The sequence below is a fragment of the Onychostoma macrolepis genome, chromosome 09 (genome assembly GCF_012432095.1).
Source record: "Onychostoma macrolepis isolate SWU-2019 chromosome 09, ASM1243209v1, whole genome shotgun sequence".
In the NCBI taxonomy this organism is placed as follows: Eukaryota; Metazoa; Chordata; class Actinopteri; order Cypriniformes; family Cyprinidae; genus Onychostoma; species Onychostoma macrolepis.
In genome coordinates, this window is record NC_081163.1 from 7,903,161 (window position 1) to 7,920,485 (window position 17,325).

The 17,325-nt window shown below is 38.0% G+C and overlaps 1 protein-coding gene across 27 annotated transcripts in view; it reads left to right on the top strand.

Annotated features, from left to right (window-relative positions):
• The window catches only part of ttn.2 (titin, tandem duplicate 2), a 163,328-nt gene that overhangs the window by 5,902 nt on the left and 140,101 nt on the right, over positions 1–17,325 (top strand). For 22 of the 27 annotated variants that reach the window (XM_058786692.1, XM_058786704.1, XM_058786696.1 and 19 more), the window contains exons 7-40: positions 888–1,143; positions 1,333–1,488; positions 1,691–1,807; positions 2,379–2,618; positions 2,719–2,832; positions 3,700–3,939; positions 4,261–4,326; positions 4,416–4,674; positions 5,118–5,166; positions 5,278–5,490; positions 5,574–5,716; positions 5,816–5,997; positions 6,161–6,391; positions 6,477–6,715; positions 6,815–7,056; positions 7,313–7,477; positions 7,568–7,736; positions 7,829–9,522; positions 9,617–9,898; positions 9,988–10,254; positions 10,345–10,617; positions 10,715–10,978; positions 11,080–11,340; positions 11,421–11,681; positions 11,779–12,042; positions 12,128–12,388; positions 12,474–12,734; positions 12,858–13,118; positions 13,206–13,347; positions 13,442–13,610; positions 13,700–13,931; positions 14,344–14,628; positions 14,715–14,840; positions 16,924–17,112. In XM_058786692.1, the coding sequence (XP_058642675.1) occupies positions 888–1,143; positions 1,333–1,488; positions 1,691–1,807; positions 2,379–2,618; positions 2,719–2,832; positions 3,700–3,939; positions 4,261–4,326; positions 4,416–4,674; positions 5,118–5,166; positions 5,278–5,490; positions 5,574–5,716; positions 5,816–5,997; positions 6,161–6,391; positions 6,477–6,715; positions 6,815–7,056; positions 7,313–7,477; positions 7,568–7,736; positions 7,829–9,522; positions 9,617–9,898; positions 9,988–10,254; positions 10,345–10,617; positions 10,715–10,978; positions 11,080–11,340; positions 11,421–11,681; positions 11,779–12,042; positions 12,128–12,388; positions 12,474–12,734; positions 12,858–13,118; positions 13,206–13,347; positions 13,442–13,610; positions 13,700–13,931; positions 14,344–14,628; positions 14,715–14,840; positions 16,924–17,112 (8,573 nt within the window). The remainder of the gene's footprint in view (positions 1–887; positions 1,144–1,332; positions 1,489–1,690; positions 1,808–2,378; positions 2,619–2,718; positions 2,833–3,699; positions 3,940–4,260; positions 4,327–4,415; positions 4,675–5,117; positions 5,167–5,277; positions 5,491–5,573; positions 5,717–5,815; positions 5,998–6,160; positions 6,392–6,476; positions 6,716–6,814; positions 7,057–7,312; positions 7,478–7,567; positions 7,737–7,828; positions 9,523–9,616; positions 9,899–9,987; positions 10,255–10,344; positions 10,618–10,714; positions 10,979–11,079; positions 11,341–11,420; positions 11,682–11,778; positions 12,043–12,127; positions 12,389–12,473; positions 12,735–12,857; positions 13,119–13,205; positions 13,348–13,441; positions 13,611–13,699; positions 13,932–14,343; positions 14,629–14,714; positions 14,841–16,923; positions 17,113–17,325) is intronic. The other 5 variants (XM_058786702.1, XM_058786714.1, XM_058786718.1 and 2 more) reach the window with 3 other exon arrangements.

A 17,325-nucleotide genomic window follows, 5' to 3' on the forward strand; every position in this document is an offset into this window, starting at 1 on the left:
AGGAACCACAGAAGAACCCACCACCTCACCAGTGCCAGTCACACCCATGGAGGAGACCCTGCAGCTGCCATAGAATCAGGGTGGAAGACAACTAAAGAAAAGACGACAATCACAATAATATTAATACACTGTATACAAAAAAAGCACTGGGCAATTCACCACAATAATATATATATATATATGTAACAATAGTCATGCTAGTCCTGCAACACAAAAACGTATTGTAAATACCTTAAATTGAGTATTTTCATTAATACATTCTTTAATCCAAGTAAATACCTTTAAAATAACTGGATCTAAGATAGAGGAATTAAAAACCAACGGGTAGCTCTCCTTTAAGAGATCTATAAAACAAACTTTTATGAAAACAACCATCTTCATAAATGTTCATAAGAAAACACGTAATCATTCTTATTACCTCTGAACATAATTCATTCACACATTCATCAATTCTGTGGACTGTGTCGCCACACCAATCACCAGTAATACAAGCGGGGTTCTGAAACAAAACAACAAAATAAAACTTTTTTTTCACCCCACATAGTCTACTACCTTCTTTATATTTTCTCATTACCTCAATAAAAAACCCATACATGAAGATACTTCATGCCCACATTTAATTGAATGAAAATGACCTAACGACACAACTTACTCTAAACATGTGCAGCATAAAACAACTTGACATCAATGTCTTTACTTAAACAGAAACAGCTCTCGTGACTACAATACATTTTTTCTTAAGAAATTTTTTAAGAAAGCATTAAGAAATTTTTTCTTAACGCTTTTAGACGGAAATGAGATGTATATAAATTACCCAGCTTTCATTAACGCAAAGGCTAAGGTTTGTGATTCATGTTCTCATAACATGTTTTTCCATTTCATTTCAGAGCTGTGTCTCCATCTACCAGACTGTCTGTTTCCCCAATCAGACCAGTCAAATCCCCTGTGATGACCCGCAAACAGGTCACGCAGGCCTCTGAGGTCCTGCCCCCGTGGAAACAGGAGGGGTATGCTTCAGAAGCCAGCTATACCCGCATGACTGCCGGAGCAAGACAAGTCCAGATGACTTCTACCCATGTCCAAATGGAACAGCGCTGGGAAGGCTCTGTTGCTGTTGAGTTACAAGCTGGTGCTGTCAAAGAGGTAAAGAATTTCCCATTAGGCAAACTTGCTATTAACCTTTCTGCACGTTACAAATGACTTATTCAGTGGTGTCACCACTTCCTTTCCGCAAGTGTTTGTCTCATGTGAATGTTTATTTGTCAGTCAAAATACCTGTAATGTAAACTCTAACAACATTTTGCAACCCAATTCTACTTGCATGTAAAAAAGGAGCAGCAAAACATGGATGAGAAAAGTATTGCTGTTGCCACTGTGGTGGCGGCAGTGGACCAGGCTCGTAGTCGTGGGCCGCTCAGTGGCTCTCTAGAACAGCCCAGTGTTGAAACCGGCATAACTGCAGTACACATTACGTCTCAAAATGAGCAGGTAGTTTGGTAGTGCTGTGGTTGCCACCCTAATCCCAATTTTTTTTCCCACTGACTCCACAAAGATTTTTATAGGACGACAATAACAGATTTTACTAGCTCATTTTTCCACCCATTACTTCATCCTTACCTACCTTTCCAAATTACATTTTTTTTTCCAAATTTAGACAACAATTTAGAGAATTCTTTCTACATGTTCATAGATATCATGCAAGGAAATCCAAGAGGAGTCCTTCACAAGTGTGACAACTCATAAAATCAATATCGGTGTTTCAACCACTAGTGAGAGATTCTTGGAAGAGATCTCATCAACAGCGGAGGTAGAATCTAGGAGAATAATATTTCAGTTGGCCACATTTCTAATGCCTTCTATCCTGTTTTCCATTCACTTCACTTTGTTTTTCAGAGAGCACCTTCTGTTTTTATGTTTAAGGGCAACATTTTAAAGGTTGCATTTCAAGTCATGGATAGGTTGAGTGATTAAATGGATTGGATTTACTGAAATGAACATTGATCCTATTGACTTCAACATAGTCAAGAACAACAACAAAAATGATTATAAAGACAAAGCTTTGTCTTTTCTAAATCTTTTTATAGCAGTGGATGTTCCAAATGCAATAGAAACATCTAAAAGTAGCGTTAGAGCAATAGAAATGTTATTTTTTTGGGTGAATTTTAAATGCAATCCATGTAAATGTTACCCTTGAATCAATGGATCTCTTATTTCACACTTTTCAACACTAACATTTAGTAGACAACTCCACTGGATGGTGTATTTTCCAGGTGTCATCCCATATTTTCTTTTCAGTAGTCAAGATATGTATTTTTAGATGAGAATGGATTCTACCTATACATGTGCTCTAAATATTGATCAGTGATTGCTCTTGCCAGGGTGATGGGAAAAGAGCAGAGGCCGTGGCCACTGTGCTTGCTGCTGTTGATCATGCACGTATACGAAAGCCCACGCATGCTGAAGGGGCTCAGTTGGAAGAAGAGACTGATATAAGACATCAGGAAATGCTAGCAACTAAGCAACAGATCACAAGTAAAAAAGAGCTGTTGCTAATTCCCACTGAAATGCCAACTTCTACTACAACATCTACTACTGAGAAGAGTGTACATGTCACCCAGGTTAGAAGCATTTAACAGAACCTGAAATGTGAAAATGTTTTTTTTTTTTTTTTTTTTATAGTATATTTGCATTCAAATATATTCTGTTGATTTGTAATAGATTCAAAGAACTACTGAGGTTAGCTCCAAGGTGGAGACTGACCTTGGACCATCCCCAGTTCCACATTTCACAGTATCAAAAGTTACTGTACCAAAACCAGATCATAGCTATGAGGTAAGATTTGGTGATTACAGGCAAGCAGTGAAATCCCCCTTTTCTAAGGCACATGATTTCCCAAATATTTAGGAAAGAGAAAATGAGAAAGAAAATTGATATAACATAAACAAATTTGTACGAACCATATGAAATATATTTGAAATGTTTTTTTATTCCATTATATTTCTTTCCCTGCTTGCCTGAAACAGATTTTAGAATTCAACAGTAGATTTATGCACAGTGGGATCCAGAACTCTTGAGATCACTATAAAAATCTGGGATATAAGTAAGAATTTTGGAAAATGTGAAAATGAAGACAAATTTAATATTAATATTTTTTATGTAATTAATCAAATAAGCAAATTTGTGCCATTGCACAAATCATCAAAATGTCATACTTATACTCTTGCAGTTTATGCAGCTTGACTCCTCCTATCATTATAACAAAAAGGAGACATACATTCAATTTTTGTATTAAATTATATGCAATGCGAAATATATGCATTTTCACTTGTGGTCTCAGAATTTTGGTGTCACTATATTTTAGACTTTATTTTAACATTTTATCACAATCCTTTAACAAGTGCCGCCTATCCAGACCAATCTAAAAAAAACAAACAACAAAAAAAAACACCTTCAATACCTCACATTTAAGCTTCATAATAACTTTCACCATAACACCCATCCATTAGTTTGTCCATCAACCTCTCATTAAACCATCAAATATTAAACTGTCAGGTATTTGAGTTATCTGAACTTGCTAACACATTAATTTTTCCCACCATCCTTCTAAAGGTTCCCTGACTCTTCCCCTCTGTGTGGCTAAACAAAAGTGATCATTTTTGTGGTATTCTGTGGTAATGTTGCTCTTCTTGGGTTGGTCAGGTTTCAATAGCAGGTTCTGCTATTGCCACACTACAAAAAGGGTTATCCTCAACAACTGCAGCTCAAAAGATCATCAAGCCTGTCAAGCCTCCAACACATAAGATTGTGGAGACTCGTGTGACCCCAGAGCCAACTCCTCCTCCTTTTAGAGACACTGCAGAAAGATATCAGGCTCATTTTGAAACAGAGTTACACAGAAAGATAGGCGTTTCATTTGCTGGGGAAGAATGGGACACAAAGGTTTGTAGTTTGGCGTGTTTTCCACTTGTAAAGCTAACATTTGCATTAATATCACTGGTTATTCATCATATAGAGTCTTGTGTGGTTGGATTATCACTTACTGAAAGATTCTTCAAGGCCTAACCATTTTCCTTACAGATCTCATATGATATACAGAGGATTTCTTCTCATCATCTTCTCCTAATTTTTATCAGAGTTTTTTTTGTTTCATACTCAGACAAGCTCTTTTTTTCTTTTTTAACATTTCTGCCACTTCTCCACCAAAAAAAAATAAAAAATTGTGTGCCAGAGTCACTTGGTAAATATAGATTTTTCCTGCAGGTTGTTGAGACTGCAGCGATTCCCTCAGCTATCAAAGAGCCTGTAGTGCCCCCTACCTTGATAGCAGTAAGTGTTTTATTAGCGTTTTAATGAAATTCTGATTTGTAGAATCCTTTGAAGAGTCACTAAATAAAAATTGGTATCTTGTTCATTAGGGTTTGAAGAATGTGACTGTCACAGAGGGAGAGTCTGTTACTCTGGAGTGCCAGATTTCAGGCCACCCTACCCCAGCCATTATGTGGTTCAGAGAGGATTACAGAATTGAGCACTCCATTGACTTCCAGATCACTTATGAAAACAGCTATGCCCGCTTGGTAATTCGAGAGGCCTTTGCTGAAGATAGTGGCCGCTTCACTTGCACTGCTACCAGTGAGGCTGGAACTATCACCACCTCATGCTACCTGCTTGTCAAAGGTAAATCTTGAGATAATTTTATATATTCAAGTCAAATTTATTTTGCGGTGCTGCTTTTTTTGTGTATGTCTGTAATAAAGCTATAAAAATATGTTCAAAAATATTTTAAAGCAAAACCACAAGTAAGATTCTGTTCACAGAAATCTTATGCAAACCCATCTGCATTTCTTTTTAACCCAAAGTTGAAAACACAGATATTTTATTGTATATTTATTTTGTTTATTTATATACTTATTTACATTTTTTTTTTTACTTACTTTTGAGTGGTTGAGTGAAATTGGGTTGGGGTTTAGATCACATAGTGTGCTAATAGTGTTCTATATTTTGCATACTATTAAATCTTATAATAAAAGACAGAATGAACCAAAAATGCAGGATACCCCTCCATACTTTAACCATTCCTTGAACATTAAAACAAAATATCATTTTTTTTTTTTTTACAGTGTCTGAGGAGATTGAGAGCAGAGAGGAGATTACAGTCCAGGAGAAACAGTAAGTTACAAGTGCAAAAGCAAGGAGTCTTGGACCTTAACCATTAAAAAAGAGCTGATCGATAGCACACTTTAATAATTGTTGTAATTTGTGTGTGTGTGTTTAAACAAGGACTGTCATTGAAGCAAGAGAGGAGACCGTTTCTGAAATAAGTACGGTCTCTGTGGACACTGGAGCACCAGCTGCTCCTTTCTTTGTGAAGAAACCAGTGGTTCAGAAGCTGGTCGAGGGGGGCAGTGTTGTCTTTGAGTGCCAGATCGGAGGAAGCCCTAAGCCCCATATTTACTGGAAGAAGAGTGGAGTTCCACTCACTACTGGATACAGGTATACATTTTCAGTACAGTTTGAATCTAGTTGGTCTCTAAACAGTAAATTAGAAAGCTAATACTTTCCTTGTAATTTAACAGATATAGAGTTAGCTATAACAAGGATACAGGGGAATGCAAGTTGGAAATTTCTATGACATTTGCTGATGATGCTGGAGAGTACACCATCTTTGCCAAGAACCAACATGGAGAGGCATCTGCTTCCGCAAACCTTCTTGAAGAAGGTTAGTTGTGACTTTACTATTGAAAGTAATTATTAACTGTGATTTCCATTTTGAAAAAGCTTTGAACTGAAATATCAACATACCATTATGCTTTTACAGAGGAGTTTGAAGCCTATATGAAGAAACTGGAAGTGACATATGTTACAGAAGTGACAACAGTGGTGCAAGAACCCAAAGTGGCAGATGTGCCCCCTGTAGTTGTAAGCGAATATGAAAAAGAGATGATGCAGAGGAGGATGGCTCAGCAAACACAGATGATGCAGTCCTTCATCTCGGAGACGGTAATGAATTTATATGGGGAATGTTAATTTAATAATATTTTGTAATTAAATCATAAATCTAATAGTTTCAATTTGCTTAATAAGAAATGCCTCTAAAATGTGTATATATATATATATATATATATATATATATATATATATATATAAATTTTGTTAATTTCAGGAATTTCAAATATCTGCAATTGAACGAAAAATAATCCAGGAGATTGAAATCCGCATCCTGAAAATAACTTATCGAGAACTGGTGATTGAGGATGGTGAGGAGATGGTCATGAATGTTGCAGAGCATGAGGCTGTCGGATCCTCATTTAGCACTCCAGTCAAAAGCTACAGAATTCTGGAAGGAATGGGTGTTACTTTCCATTGCAAGATGGAAGGAACGCCATTACCAAAGGTAAGGGTGCTAATTCTATTGATAAACATGTTCTCACTACAGCACAATGTATATAAGTCATTTTTCTGTCATTTGTGTTAAATAGATTGCCTGGTATAAAGATGGCAAGCGCATTAAGCATGGAGGCCGCTATCAGATGGAGGTTCTACAAGATGGTAGAGCTAGTCTGCGCCTACCTGTGGTGTTGCCAGAAGATGAGGGCATCTATACTGCATTTGCTAGCAATATGAAGGGTAACGCTGTCAGTTCTGGAAAGCTCTATGTGGAGTCCACAGCAGCTGCTCAGCCTTACTACCCACAGGCTGAAGCTGTGAGGAGAGTCCAGTGAGTTGCCTTTGCCTTACTAAACTTCATGTCTATATTCACTGTGTTATGACTAGATATAATGTAATAGAGTCCACATTTACACTTCTAATGTTTTAGGTCTACATCTCCAATGTCTGCTCGCTCAACTAGTTACTCCCCTGGACGTTCTCCTGCTCGCTCTGTTAGCCGTTCTCCTGCTCGTAGACTTGATGACACTGATGAGAGTCAATTAGAGAGGCTGTATAAGCCTGTCTTTGTACAGAAGCCATCATCTTTCAGGTGTTCTGAAGGACAGACGGCAAGGTTTGACTTAAAAGTAGTTGGAAGACCTATGCCCGACACTTACTGGTTCCACAATGGTAAGTTTCTTTTAAATTAAACTACTGTTCAAAAAAATTTTTTTTAAAGAAATGTATACTTTTATTGACCAATGACACATTAAATTAACAGTAACAACATTTCTAATGTTACAAAAAATTTGTATTTTAAATAAAATGTGAAGTTGAACAAAATGCATCAGTGTGGTTTTTTTTTTTTTTTTTGCTTATTTGTTTTCCTTCTTGCTTGTTGAAAATGGAACAAAGAGCTTATTGTTTTTAATTATCTTTACCAAAGGACAACAAGTGGTCAATGACTACACCCACAAAATTGTGGTAAAGGAGGATGGTACTCAGTCACTGATTGTGGTTCCTGCCATGCCTCAGGACTCTGGGGAGTGGACAGTTGTTGCTCAGAATAGAGCTGGAAAGACAACCGTTTCTATGACTCTCACTGTGGAAGGTAAACTATTTATTTTTGTTCTAAAAACTATGCTAGATCTAGACTTGGTGGTGTGGAAGATTGTGTAAACTCATGGCTTACATGTTACAGCAAAGGAAAATTTGGTCCGACCCCAGTTCATTGAAAAGCTAAAGAATATCAGTGTTAAGGAAGGAAGTTTGGTTGAGTTGGCAGTAAAAGCCATTGGAAACCCCCTTCCTGACATTGTCTGGCTGAAAAACAGTGACATCATCTCTCCTCATAAATACCCTCACATCAAGTAAGTGACTTGCCTTACAAATTATTGTTTAATTATGGTCTGTTTTGTGGTACTAATCTATGCAAACATTAAATGCAAAATTTGTATTTTAGAATTGAGGGTACCAAAGGACAGGCACATTTCCAGATTCCTCAGACTACTGGTACGGACAGTGCGTGGTACACAGCCACAGCCATTAACAAAGCTGGCAGAGATACCACTCGCTGCAGAGTCAATGTGGAGGTTGAGTTCACCGAACCTGAACCAGAAAGAAGACTCATCATTCCCAAAGGAACATATAAGGCTAAGGATGTTGCTCCACCAGAGATTGAACCACTGCATCTTCGCTATGGTCAGGAACAGTGGGAAGAGGGTGACCTCTATGACAAGGAAAAACAACAGAAGCCACACTTTAAAAAGAAGCTTACTTCAGTCAGGATGAAGCGATTTGGACCTGCGCACTTTGAGTGCAGACTGACCCCTATTGGTGACCCAACTATGGTTGTTGAGTGGCTCCATGATGGCAAGCCACTGGAAGCTGCTAACAGACTTCGTATGATCAATGAGTTTGGCTATTGCAGTCTTGATTATGAAGTTGCTTATTCTAGAGATAGTGGTGTCATTACTTGCAGAGCTACCAACAAATTTGGTGCTGACCAGACCTCGGCTACACTAATTGTGAAGGATGAGAAGAGTCTAGTGGAGGATAGTCAGTTGCCAGAAGGTAAAAAAGTACAGAGAATAGAAGAAATGGAGCGAATTGCTCATGAGGGTGCACCCTCAGGAGTAACTGGAGATGATATGACAGAGAAGACCAAGCCAGAGATTGTCTTGCTCCCAGAACCCATAAAAGTATTCGAGGGTGAAACAGCCAAATATCGCTGTAGAGTGACCGGTTACCCCACTCCCAAAGTTAACTGGTACCTCAATGGACAGCTCATTCGAAAGAGCAAACGATTCAGACTACAGTATGATGGCATTCACTATTTGGAAATCACTGACTGTAAGTCATACGATTCTGGAGAAGTTAAAGTATTGGCTGAAAACCCGGAGGGTACAGCTGAGCATGTTGTCAAACTTGAAATCCAACAGAAGGAAGACTTCCGGTCAATCTTGCGCCGTATTCCTGAGAAGGCACCGGAGGCACCTGGCCCTGAACCTGGCAGAGTATCTTTCGATGTTGTGAAGGTAGATAAACCCACAGAGGCTTCACAAGCAAAAGAGGTTGTCAGACTGAGGAAGGCTGAGAGAGTTGTTCATGAAAGATCCACAGAAGAGACAGAAGAGCTGCGAAGCAAATTTAAACGCAGGACTGAAGAGGGCTATTATGAAGCCATATCCTCAGTTGAGATGAAGTCTCGCAAGAAGGATGAATCTTATGAGGGAATGCTAAAGAAGAGAAAAGAAGAACTTATGCACTGGACCAAAGAGGTGTCTGAGTCAGAAAAGAAAAAGGAGGAGGAGGAAGGCAAACTTAAAATTCCTACAATCAGACCTGAGAAAATTACTCTCTCTCCTAGCATGGAGGCTCCAAAGATCTTGGAAAGAATTCAGAGCCAGACAGTGTCCCTGTCTGATGAAGTTCGCTTCCGTTGTAGGGTCGTTGGTAAACCAGAACCAGAGTGTCAGTGGTTCAAAAACGGCATTTTACTTGAGAAGTCAGATCGTATTTATTGGTATTGGCCCGAGGACCATGTCTGTGAATTAGTAATCAGAGATGTCTCAGCTGAGGACTCTGCTAGTATTATGGTCAAAGCCATTAACATTGCTGGTGAGGCCTCAAGCCATGCTTTCTTGTTGGTGCAAGGTACGGATTGTCATTTATAAATCGGTGTTATTCCTATGATCTTTGTTCTTGTCAAAATTACTTTATCTAATAAATTCTCTGTGGATTTTTGCAGCCAAGCAGCTTGTATCTTTTACCCAGACACTGGAGGATGCCTATGCTAAAGAGAAAGACACAATGGTAACCTTTGAATGTGAGACAAACGAGCCGTTTGTCAAAGTCAGATGGATGAAGAACAATGCCGAAATTTTCTCTGGAGACAAATACAGGATGCACTCTGACAGAAAGGTACACTTCCTATCTGTGCTGATAATCGGCATGCAAGATGATGCCGAGTACACTTGTGCTGTAGCTGATGATGACCTCATAAGAACCACTGCCAGACTTCATGTTGAAGGTTAGCTTACACTTAAACTAATTTGATGTTGTTTTAATTTCACATTTACATCTTTGAATTTTTGGTCAAACCTCTAATTTGTTTTACAGGTGCATCATTGGAAATTATTACAAATCTGGAGAGTGTTGAAGTGCCTGAGACATACTCTGGAGAGTTTGAATGTGAGCTGTCCCGTGAAGATGCCGAAGGCACCTGGTACTTTGAGAATAAAGAAATTACGGCAAGCCTAAAATATGTTGTGTCCTCTCGTCGTGGCCGACACACCCTGTCTGTAAAAGATGTTAGGAAGGAGGACCAAGGCAAATACACTTTTAAAGTGGGTGATCTGAAGACAAGTGCCACACTGAAGATGAAATGTAAGTAGAATTTTAATATAATTTAATATTATTATGTAATAATTTACATATGTGATACGTAAATAATTGTATACTTTTGTTTTATTCCAGTGCGTCCTGTAACTCTGATGCAAGGCCTCTCTGATCTGACAATTTGTGAGGGTGATATTGCCCAGTTGGAGGTGCGATTCTCTCAGGAAAATGTGGAGGGAACATGGATGAAAAATGGCCAGCCCATCACTGCCACAGACCGAATTCACATTGTCATTGACAAACTTGTCCACAAAGTTCTGGTTGAAAATGTCAACAGGGATGATGCTGGAATTTATTCATTTGTTGTTCCCATTCAAGACATTTCTACAAGTGGAAAACTTTCTGTCCAAAGTAAGTTGGTTTTTGATGCTGATGCATAGACTTTGAAAACTGAAATACCATACGAGAATGCAGAAATGTAACTTTTCCTTTTTTTCCCTCTTCACAGCAATTGAAATTATATCACCTCTGAAGGATGTTCATTCTATTGAGGGTACGAAGGCAGTACTAGAAGCTAAAATCTCTGCCTCTGATGTTGCTGCTGTGAAATGGTACCAAAATGACAAGCTCCTTGTGGCTAGTGAGAGAATCCAGATGGTTGCCAAAGGGACCAAACAGAGACTAGTTTTGAATAGGTCCTTTGCTTCTGATGAAGGACATTATAAGATGGTTGTTGGCAGAGTGGAAACGGCTTGTAAACTGACTATTGAGAGTGAGTATTTCTGTTAATCAACCAGTATAATGTCTTTCTTAGTTTGTTTAAAGTTAAGTTTTATGGGTTTCCATTATTAATGAACATTTTATGTCATACAGAGGTCAGCATCATCAAGCACATGCAGGACTGTGTGTGCACTGAAACTCAGAATGTCACCTTTGAAGTAGAATTATCCCACGCTGGTATAGATGCCTATTGGACCTTCAAGAATCAGCCTCTCAAGGCTGGACCCAAATACAAAATTGAGTCCAAAGGGAAGCACTATAGCCTGACCATCATCAACGCCATGAAGGACGAAGAGGGCCAGTATACATTTGCAGCAGGCGAAAAGACTTCCAGTGCAAAACTAACTGTATCAGGTATGATTTTTGTCATTTGTCAAATATATGTCAAGTTGATGCACAGATAATGCTTCACAATTATGTTTTTCTTACACTAGGCGGAGCTATAAACAGACCACTCCATGATGTGACTGTAGCAGAATCCCAAACTGCTGTTCTGGAGTGTGAGGTTGCAAACCCCACATCTGAAGGCAAGTGGCTTAAGGATGGCCACTCTGTTAACTTTAGTGACAATGTCAGGAGTGAGGATATAGGTGCAGTCCGCCGACTTGTATTTGTTATCACAAGACCACAAGATATTGGGGAGTACACCTATCAAGTGGCAAACTCCAAAACATCTGCCAACCTAAGGGTTGAAGGTACTTTTACTATCATGTTTTGAAGGCAGAATTCCATTTCCATACTGAGCATATATTTCTCTTGGTATGTAACTGATTGAAAATGTGTCTTTCACAGCTGTGAAGATCAAGAAAACATTGAAGAACCTAACAGTCACTGAAACCCATGAGGCAGTGTTTAGTCTTGAACTCACTCATTTAGATGTGAAAGGATCCCAGTGGATCAAGAATGGAATAGAAATTGTCCCTAGTGACAAATATGAGATAACAGTTGATGGATTGGTTCACACTTTAAAGATCAAAGACTGCAACTCCCAAGATGAATCAGTCTATGGATTCAAATTGGGGAAACTCTCTGCTAATGCCAGACTGAATGTTGAAAGTAAGTTTATTATTTGCCAGAATCAAAGACAGTTTGCATTTAACAGAGAGAAAAAACTCTAATATGCAATTTAATTCTCTTGCAGCTGTTAAGATTGTGAAAAAGCCGAAAGATGTGACTTCCCTGGTCAATGGAACTGCCTCTTTTGAGCTGAGTTTATCCCATGATAACATACCTGTTAAGTGGATGTTCAAAAACCAAGAGCTGAAAGCTAGTGCCAATATTCAAATAATGTCTGAAAGAAAAGCACATAAGCTGGTGATTCAAAATGTTGATGAAAGCAGTGACGGAGAGTACACAGCTGTAGTTGGACATTTACAATGCAGTGCATACTTACATGTTGAATGTAAGTATCAATTTAAAGAAGTCTTCAGCCTAAACTTGTCTAATGTCTAAAATACACTGCTAACTCCATGTAATGATTATTTCAGCTTTGAGAGTCACAAAGCCCCTGAAGAACATTGAGATTCCAGAGACCCATGTGGCCACATTTGAATGTGAAGTTTCACATTTTAATGTTCCATCCACCTGGTTGAAAAATGGAGTTGAGATTGAGATGAGTGAGAAGTTCAGGATTGTGGTGCAGGGCAAACTGCATCAGCTGAAGATCATGAATACCAGCAGAAATGATTCTGCAGAATACACTTTTGTATGTGGAAATGACAAAGTCTCTGCCACCCTGACAGTTAACCGTAAGTTATTTTTTATGTTATTTGCGAAGTGCTCAACAGACATGTATTTAATAATTCAAAAGAAGCAAAAATGGCAACAAAAACCAGAATTCAGTCAATGAATGTTTCTTCCATCTCCTTCAGCTGTCCTCATCACGTCTATGCTGAAAGACCTGAATGCACAAGAGAAGGACACAATCACATTTGAGGTGACCGTCAACTATGAAGGCATCACCTACAAATGGCTGAAGAATGGTGTAGAAATACGATCCAGTGATAGATGCCAAACTCGCACCAAACAGTTCACTCACTCACTCACGGTCCGAAATGTTCACTTTGGGGATGTTGGAGAGTACAAATTTGTGGCCGGATCTGCTGAAACCACAGCAAAGCTGTTTGTTGAAGGTAATATTTGCCATTAACTTTTAAAAATTATTTATTTTGGTTTACCCGTTCATTCTGATCAAGTTGTTTTGTCATGGTTAATTTAAGCTCGTGTCATCGAGTTCACCAAGCGCATCAAGGACATTAAAGTTACTGAGAAGAAGAAGGCCATTTTTGAATGTGAACTCTCTGAGCCCAATGTCCAAGTGACATGGATGAAAGATGGTCAGGAACTTGAAATATCTGAAAGGTACTCCAGATTTTCACAATTTTCCTCTTTGACATTATTATCTTTCTCTGTTATGTTCAGTGTCTTGATGGGGATATCATCTTTCACCATTTAGGTACAAAGTCTCCACAGAGAGACACATGCATCGTCTTGTGATCCAAACTGTGCGCATGTCTGATGCTGGTGAATACTCTGTGGTTGCTGGATCTAGTGTATCGAGAGCTACCCTCACAGTTGAGGGCAAGGATGTGCGTATCAGTGAACCTGCCGAGAAAGAAATCACTGTAAGTACCAAACTGTCTTAAATATTATTTCATTGGTCAGCCCATCAAAAATTTATTAAATTGTCTTTTTAATTGCAATTTTAATGCAGGTGCTTGAGAAACAACGAGCTACATTTGAATTCGAAGTCAATGAGGATGACATTGAAGGTCGCTGGCTAAGACATGGAGTTGAGATCCAGTTTTCTGTAGATCAGCGTTTCAACTATGCCATTATTAGAAAAATTCATCGCTTGACAATCACAGAAACCTACAGAAGTGATGCCGGAGAATACACATTCATTGCTGGAAAGAACAGGAGTGTTGTGACCCTACATGTTAACAGTGAGTTTGATCTTAAAACTTTTTGATTCTGTTAGCGCAAATTGTCAAAATGTTTATTCAGTGACATACATTTTTATATATGCAGTATTGGGGTAATTGAATTACATAATTAGATTACTTTTTAGAGCTTAAAAGTAAAGTAAGACATTTACATCATAATTCCTGAGTTACTTTGTCAAATAGGTAAGATGCATTACTTTTCCATTATTTATTTGCTGACAAATGCAATTAAAAGCCATTTAATGGCCATCATAAAGGCATATCTACCATGCTAAACTACTTGCATAAAATACTTTTATAAAGTATTTTATGCTGATATCTTATATGGAATATAATGTTTCTCAGTTTGTTGTTCTTATTTGTCTCTGTATGTCTATTATTTATTCTTATACAATGTTATTGCATTGTTCAGTCCCTGAGCCTCCTCAGATCATCAGGCATATGGAGCCCCTGTCTGTTGAAGCTGGAAAACCTGCACGTTTCTCTGTGGAAGTGACAGGAATTCCTCAGCCTCAGGTATCCTGGTTTAAGAACTCTCAGGCCCTGTCTTCTGGGTTCAAGTGTAAGTTCCTGAGGGAGGGAAATGAGCACACATTGCTGCTTATCGAAGTCTTCCCAGAGGATGCAGCTCAGTACACCTGTGAAGCTAAGAATGACTATGGAGTAGCCACAAGCTCTGCGTCACTTAATGTGGAAGGTAAAGAAAAACACATGAAAAAAAAAAAAATTACATTAATTATTTACGTAATTTACTTATGCTTTGCTATGCCTTTTACTCCTCAGTTCCAGAAGTTGTTTCCCCTGACACTGGAGCACCACTGTCACCTCCTGTGGTCATAACACCAATACGCAACACTTCTGCCAGTGAAGGACAATCTGCTAGATTCCAGTGCCGTGTCTCAGGGGAAGGTGAGATCAGTTACCTTAACTCTGTTCCAAACCTAGTCAGCTGCTTATTGTCTACATGGGCATCTGCCTTGTCTGCTAGCATCCTAAGTCTTATGAATGAAAAATTTGTAATGCTCTGCATAGGCAGACAGTCTCAGAGCTTGCAGTACAATACAGGATTGCATTTACCTTGGATACATGCAATGCGATGTAAGAATTTGGCTAAAACTGGGTGTCTTTGGAGACGGAATGATTAAAATCCTCCTTTTTTGTATAGCCTTTACATCGGGGGAACTTTTATGATCCTTTAAAATAAAGGTTGGCTGGGCAATAAACGAAATCACACTGAGATTGCAATAAATTGTTATGATTTGTCAAAGTAATAATAATATTATTATTTTTAAGCAATGTCATACAACCAAGATATTTTTCCATCCATGTTTTAATTTATACCATTCTGTTGTCTTACTTGACAAAAAATAAAAATGTACCGTCTTGTTACAAATTAATTGTTATTAGAGATGCACCGATTGCAATTTTCTTGGCCGATTCCGATTTTCTCTCTAATAACTATAACTGACACCATATACAAACAAAAATCTATGCAAATTTCAATGCAAAAAATATTTACATAATAAAATAAATTATTAAACATTACAATTCCCCCAATCTGGACTAAGTTACAGATTTTCTCTCACTTAAGCAACTCACAAAATAAAGTGCTCTGTGACTGGAAAGAGGAAGAAAAAGTTAACTTAAAATGAGTTGCTGTATGTAACAAAACACATGTAATTTCCCACTAAGTTTATAAATGGTCATTTTTTCCCCCCTAACCTTATTAAATGTGTCACATCAAATTCTTACTTTGTTTCAATTAATTCAGTTAGCATAATAAGAAACTGTAGAGTTGTTACCATTCAAATGAAATTAGTATTAACAAACTCTTATCTTTCCACTGCTGAGGAAACAGAAGCTGCATCTGAAGCATTTACACAGACAGTTTGATGAAGCTGAGGTGCCATAAATGTATTTACACTGCAATTTCAAATTCATTTTGATTATTATTATTGACAAGATTAATGTTTTACATATTTTTTTTAAACATACAAATAAATGTTGAAAAAAATGCAATGATACTTTTAAATATGACTAAACCACCAGTAGGTGGCTATTTATTCAAATAGCAAGGCAAGTGACTGTCCTTATGAATGGGCCACTGAATCATTGACTCACTGGATTCGTTCAAAAACGTGGATTCATTCAGTAACGAAACACCGCTGTGTTGCTCAGAGACATGAAACAGTTCTGCTGTGGCTTTGATCTGAACTATTTTCGTCAGCGAAACGGAGCAAAAACAGTCAATATTTTGTTTAAAATCTAAGTCGCTTAATTTTAACTTCTTGTTTATTTAAATACTTTTGTATAAAACCAGTGTCATTGCAGTCGTGGTTATATTGATATTCGGGGAAACATCATGGCCGTATAGTGTTGCTTATTTAAATCATATTTTGTAAAAAAAAAAAATTCTACCGCAGTATGCGTCTATAAATGTCTGTGAGTTACTTTGTGTGTGTGCTGTCTCTTTCAAACACTTACTCAGGCTGTGCACTTGCATCTGTCATCTGGCACATAAATACATTATTAGTCGCTATTTACATTGAATGCAATTAAAATTAGAATCATTCTCACTCAAAACGATGTGTTTACACCATGGTTTACATGCGACTGTGAGTGTGCGCGTGGCTGTGACGTCATTGCCTGTGCCGCTGGCAATAAAAGGATTGGCTCAGAATTGGCAAGAAGTGAGACTGACCGGCCGGTCACCGATTCGGGCCAGTCATGCGAAAAATCGGCCGATTCCGATCACTGGCCAGTCAATCGGTGCATCTCTAATTGTTATATTTTCATTTGACTTAGATTTTAAAAGATTGATTAAATTGCTAAAGTTTTAATTCACTTTATTAGACACCATTTTTGATATTATATCTCCCAGACCTACTTGGTAGGTTTTGGAGCAGATCCCATATGCTGGCACATAGAGATCAAGTAAATAGTAAATTGTACCTTAGGCTTATGCTTGTTCTTCTGATTTACTCCTGTTTAGATTTGACGATTACTTGGTATTGCAAAGATAAGGAGATCAAGCACTCTGATATATTCAGAGTTTCTCAGTTTGATGAAAACTGTCAGCTGGAGATCACCAGAGTTTATTCTGAGGATGAGGGCGAGTACACATGTGTTGCTCGTAACTCCGCAGGAATGGTCTCATGTTCTGCTGTACTGAAAGTGGAAGGTGAGTTAAAATTTCTTACCAACCAAGCATTGCAAACTAATTAAAAAAATGATAATGGCTTCAGTGATAATGTATGTTTTTTGTAGTGATTAATAATGCAATTGGTGGTGTTTTGTCTGTTAATTAGGGCTGTCAAAGCTAACAATGATTACCAAAACTAAATTTTTAAAAACTGAATGAACAATTCAGAGCGAGTTAGAAGTATGAACACAC